Source organism: Schistocerca americana, chromosome 1 (assembly GCF_021461395.2).
Source record: "Schistocerca americana isolate TAMUIC-IGC-003095 chromosome 1, iqSchAmer2.1, whole genome shotgun sequence".
Lineage (NCBI taxonomy): Eukaryota > Metazoa > Arthropoda > Insecta > Orthoptera > Acrididae > Schistocerca > Schistocerca americana.
The window spans coordinates 450,623,346-450,629,345 of NC_060119.1; the positions used below are offsets into that span (position 1 = coordinate 450,623,346).

The 6,000-nt window shown below is 44.9% G+C and overlaps 1 protein-coding gene across 2 annotated transcripts in view; it reads right to left on the bottom strand.

The window, feature by feature from the left end:
- Window positions 1–4,862, bottom strand: part of LOC124623659 (sodium- and chloride-dependent GABA transporter ine-like) — a 332,671-nt gene extending 327,809 nt beyond the window's left edge. For both annotated transcript variants that reach the window (XM_047149051.1, XM_047149052.1), the window contains exon 1: window positions 4,749–4,862. In XM_047149051.1, the coding sequence (XP_047005007.1) occupies window positions 4,749–4,834 (86 nt within the window). In that variant the 5' untranslated portion in view covers window positions 4,835–4,862. The remainder of the gene's footprint in view (window positions 1–4,748) is intronic.
- Between the last annotated feature and the right edge of the window lie 1,138 nt (window positions 4,863–6,000).

Consider the following 6,000-nt stretch of genomic DNA (forward strand, 5'->3'; position numbering starts at 1 on the left):
TGTCGCTGCCGCTGGAAGGGAAACTTATCATGGATGACTTGCCAACTACGTGCTTGTAACAGTACTCAAGCCTGAAATTTATTTCTCGTAAATGAGCATAAAATTGACTGATACCATATCAAAGTCTTGCGGACGATGGAATGCACAATCTAAACGATAATCAATTTTCAAGAACGTTGACAGAGTCTGTAAATTATTTTCGAGCGCTTATGCAGTCGCATTACAAGAAAGCACCGTTAACAAGGCGCTGATAATGCTTGCTGTCGACTATGAGCGGGCAAGTAGAGTGATTCCTTATACTGATTGCTACGCACAGATCTAATTCTCGTTCCCCATTAATGACGTGACAAACCTAGACCTGTTATGACAAACCTAGCCCTGTTATGACAATAAAGCACCGTTCGTAGCAAAAGTAGACAGCGTAGCCTTCTACTGTAGTTCTGTCGTCTTCTATGGTAACAGGAATGACAGATTCATTATCCATATTTTAGTTTGCATAAGCAATTCTCTAGACGTTGATGAGACTCAAGTCATTTCTCGAAATATATTAATCCTGGCCCCTTTGAGCTGTCAATGCTGCAAACGTATCGCATATGTTGGTAGCCTACGTAAGATTCCTCAAATGTGTACTCCCACTGACAAAAGTTCCAGGACAAGTCTCCTGTAAAAACAGAAAATTGCATTACCAAGTAATGATCCTAGCTCCTATCGAAGTAGTCACCTTGGTTATCTACACACAGTTGCCGACGTTTCTGGAGGTCTTGGAAGGAAGCAGGGAAATTTTCAATTGCGATGCTTGTAAACTCATTTGTTACAGCCCGTTGGATGTCTGCAAAATCTTGATGAAGCTTCCCTTCAGTCACCTTTACGCTCGCGTAAACAAGAAAAAATCGCGAGGCGAGAGGTCTGGCGAATATGACGGATGTGGTATGGCAATATTGGAATGTCTGGCCAGATATTTGGTAACAGATAAAGCAGTTTGAAGTCTTACATTGCCATGCAACAAGAATCAGTCCTGAGAATGCCACAAATCATGTCTTCGGCGTCGAATTGACTGTCGCAAACATTTCAGGATGTAAAGAGTTTGGTTCGCTGTTTGACCTGGAGGAACACACTGATGGTGAACTAATCCCTTACTATCAAAGAATGCAATGAACATTGGCGTTCTCGGAGGCAGTCGTCTGACTTTTTTTCGAGGTTTGTGATCCAGGACTCCGCTGTTCAGCACTTCGATACTTCGTGTTAGGGTCACACTTTCACCCCCAGCAGTAATCTTTGACAAATGTGTGATAATATCTGGCTGTATCCAGAAGTTCAGCAGAAATTCTTCGTCTTTCCTCTTTCTGTTCGTCTGCCAGTATGTGAGGGACGAGTTTTGCATTAAGTATCAGTTTCCCTAAATTGTCGCACAAAATTTTATGACACACATCACGATTCAAGTAGTTGTTCTAATATCGCATGCACAGGCACATGCCACACTTCTTGCAATAACTGTCTTACACGATCCGCGTTTGCATCAGCATGTGCTGTAGACGGATGACCAGCTCTAGGATCGTCTTGCACTGAATCTAAGCCTTCATGAAACCTTTTGTGCCACTCCAAAACAAGACTTCCTGAAAATGTCTCGCCTGCACATGCTTGTTTCATCATTATCTGCGTTTCACTAGATGTTTTTCCGAGCTTGGCGCAGAACTTAATATTCACTCTTTGCTCACCATCAGCATCTATTGTGTCACCGACCACCGTAACTAATGCGCCAAGAACCCCAACAGTGTAATGCTAAGTAAGCACAGTCCTGCCATTTGGTGAGTTTGCGCGGAAACATGGCCAAGGTCATTTCAAGGACGCACACATAACAAGTAACATGAAAACAACGTAAGTTCCTTTTTAGTACTGCAAACGCAGAATAAAAAACCTACCCTGGAACTTTTCTAACGCAGAGAGTATGTTACTAATGTTGGCAACTTTCTTAAATACGGTTTCAGCTTTTTGTTCTGTCGAAAGTATATGATGAACATTAATGTTATTGTCAGCACATCAATACTATTTATGTGGTGCTGAACACGTAACGCAATTTTTCTGCACTGATTTCTATCACTCTTCGGTCCCTATTTTTTTGGTCGTAAACTGAATTCGCACTAAAAAAAATACCACTACTTTACTGATGTTTACCTAAAGTTGTCGCCTAGAAAATGTGGGCATATTCGCCTGGAATTAACACTTTACAAACATATCAATGTCACTTATCGGAGTTGCTCTCATTTCATCTGATAGTGTAGTAACAATATACGAATATATATCAGGTCTTGTGGTGCGGGTGCAAAGTTTTGACATTCATAATCAGACATATCTGTTAAAACGATAAAAATCTTTATTTTACAATATTTCAAACAACAATTTATGCTGAGCTACTAAGACATGAGATTAATGTGCCAAGATGGATGGGGTGACTATGACAGATGGGTGAAACATGGAGTGGTGAGGGGGAAAGGGGAGGAGAAAGAAAGGGCATGTAGAATAAATGGGCAGATATCATGGCAGATGGAAAAAAAATGATGGACAGAAAAGAAAAGGAAAGGAAACAAGGATTGGTTGGGTGAAAGTGTCAACAGAAAGGATGGGTAGATAGTGATTAATGTATGTATGGATACAAAGGGAGCTAGAAAGCTAAAAGGAAGGCGGGAAGATTGGGGTTTAACGTCCTGTCGACATCGAGGTCATTAGAGATGGAGCACAAGCTCGGATTGTTCAAAGGACGGGGAAGGAAATCGGCCGTGCCCTTTCAAAGGAACCATCCCGAAATTTGCCTTGAGCGATTTAGGGAAAACACAGAAAACTCCAATCAGGATGGCCGGGCGAGGATCTCAACCGTCGTCCTCCCGCATGTGAGTCCAGTGTGCTAACCATTGCGCCAAATCGCTCGGCGGTTAAAATGCTAGAATGGGTAAATGAGAGTCTACAAGACGGACGAGGGGCGTTAAAATCAAGTTTAATTTCTTCCATGACTTGTTCTCTGACAGCCCTAAAGTAGAAGATTCCAAGCGAAAGGTAGAGAAAAAGATTACAGGCTCACTCTGCATTCATCTGCGGTCATTAATGCAAATTCAAACAATTCTTCAAGGATTACATTTAAGTTCTCCCATTTGATGTTTTATTATATATTAACAGCCCTATCGTATTTTCAGGCCAGTAGCTCGTGATTGGCTCTACAAAAACCTGCCTCCAATTGGCTGCCGTCAACAATACAAGCACAGGCGTTGCCAGTATTTGCGCCATATCGCGAAGAGCAGCGCGTGGACGAACCATTGTAAATTTCAGCCAAAATTTCTCTTTTTCAGAAATGCTTTTCTCGCTGTCTGTATATTATATTCTCTCTACTTGCGCCATAATCAGTTATTTTTCTGCCCAAATAGCGAAACTCATCAATTGTTTTTAGTGTGTCGTTTCCTACTCTAATTACCTCAAAGCGTCGCCCGATTTAATTCGACCACATTCCATTACGCTGCTCTGAATTTTGTCGGTGTTCATTAGATAATATCTCCACTCCGTTCAACGGCTCTTTCAGGTTCCTTGCCGTCTCTGACAGAAGAAATCAAAGTTGTCAGAAAACCCTAAAAATTTTTACCAAACAGCGTTGCTGTGTTGTTGAGAAGTACGATACAATGTTTCTTCGGACAGACATGCATGCCCGAAGGATTGCAACGTACTACTTACTCGTAATAATACAGGCGATACTATTTCGTATTTATTCGAAAATATCAGGCCGTCTAGTTTTAATAAATGTACTTCCTGGACGAGAATATATGTAACATAGGAGGGCAGGTTGTGACAAGTGGACGATGACTGCAGAAAGTGTGTGTCTGGCCGTGATTCGTGCACGGATAGCCGAAGCATTAAAGTGACCGCTCGCGTAAAGCGAAAAAATTCGGGTTCGGGTCCCAGTCCGACAAATTTTCATTATCATTCCAATATACAGCCGATGGTGGTTCACTTTTGCCACTGTGAATACATTACCTGTACTACAATAGTTTAAACATAGCTACACAACAGCAACGGTTTCACGTAATAAAATTATAAACAGCCGACCAGTTGCAATGGATAAAGAAATTCTTTACCTAGGTTTCGACAAATATAAATTTGTCTTCTTCAGAAGGTAACAATTCTACATTAGTAAGGACTAATGTACCATCGCCGTTTTTACAATTGTCGGCATAGATCCATATGTCAAAAATAAAATATAGCCCTAGAATTCGGGTTTGTCACGTTAACATAAAATAGCTCATGGATCTTGCAGAGCTCACAACCGTCGGCTGTTTCCTGTACTACATTTTTTTTTATTCCTTCTCACTGAACTTTAATCCCCTTTCAAAATTTCTCCTTGGTTTCGTTTATTGCTTACTCTACGTACAGATTTGACAATATCGTGTGTAGACTACAACCTTGTCTCACTCCCTTCGCAACCACTGCTTCCCCTACATGTCCGTCGACTCAAAACTGCAGCCTGCTTTCTGTTTCGCTGCCTACCTATCAACCAGTGTAGACCAGCCAACATCGTCAAATGCGTATTCTAAATTTAAAAACGCTGTACAAGTAAGATAAGTTATAGGATCAGTGCGGTCTCATGTGTTCCTACATCTCTTCGGAATCCGAACTGATGGTCCACGAGGAGGACTTCTGCCAGTTCTTCCAACCTTCTGCAAATTTTAACTACTGCAACTAGAAGTAGTGGAGAGGAGTCGAGTACTCACGTTCGCGGCTGCACGATGTTGAGCAGATCGGAAGGCGAGGCGGGCACGCGGCGCACGACGACGCGGCGGCCGTCGGTGGAGCCCATGCTGATGGTGGCGAGCGAGGCGCGGCTGGCCGCGTCGTCGGAGAAGCAGTAGGAGCTGCGCCAGGTGACGGGCGCCGACGGCGGCGTGCCGGGCAGCGCGGCGGACGCGGTCCCGCCGGCGTGCGCGGGCAGGCAGTCTAGCGCGGGCACGGAGCGCATGGCGCGCAGCGTCAGCAGGTCCGGCCGCCGGCCCTGCCCCTGGCCCTGGCTCAGGGTGTCGGCGCGGTCGCGCGGCGCCGCCGCCGCCGCCGCCGTCACCGACCCGTTGGGCGCCAGGCTGCCCGCCGGCACCACCACCGCCTTCGCGGCCGGCGCCCCCAGCAGACGCTGGCCCTCCTCCAACGACAACGCCCCGCTGTCCATAGTCGCGAACCGCGGAAGGCTGTTGCTATTTATCACCTCCATGCACCTGCACAACGTTAGCGTCCCTCAGTAACACCGCCGTGACATTAGATTATAAAAGACACAATGGGTTATCGAAACTGCAACAAAAGGAGCGATTTAAAAGCCTCACACTACTTCGGGAGCGTCCCATCAATTATACAGGGTGTTACAAAAAGGTACGGCCAAACTTTCAGGAAACATTCCTCACACACAAAGAAAGAAAATATGTTATGTGGACATGTGTCCGGAAACGCTTACTTCCCATGTTAGAGCTCATTTTATTACTTCTCTTCAAATCACATTAGTCATGGAATGGAACTACACAGCAACAGAACGTACCAGCGTGACTTCAAACACTTTGTTACAGGAAATGTTCAAAATGGCCTCCGTTAGCGAGGATACATGCATCCACCCTCCGTGGCATGGAATCCCTGATGCGCTGATGCAGGCCTGGAGAATGGCGTATTGTATCACAGCCGTCCACAATACGAGCACGAAGAGTCTCTACATTTGGTACCGCGGTTACGCATACAAGAGCTTTCGAATGCCCCCATAAATGAAAGTCAAGAGGGTTGAGGTCAGGAGAGTGTGGAGGCCATGGAATTGGTCTGCCTCTACCAATCCATCGGTCACCGAATCTGTTGTTGAGAAGCGTACGAATACTTCGACTGAAATGTGCAGGAGCTCCATCGTGCATGAACCACATGTTGTGTCGTACTTGTGAAGGCACATGTTCTAGCAGCACAGGTAGAGTATACCGTATGAAATCATGATAACGCGCT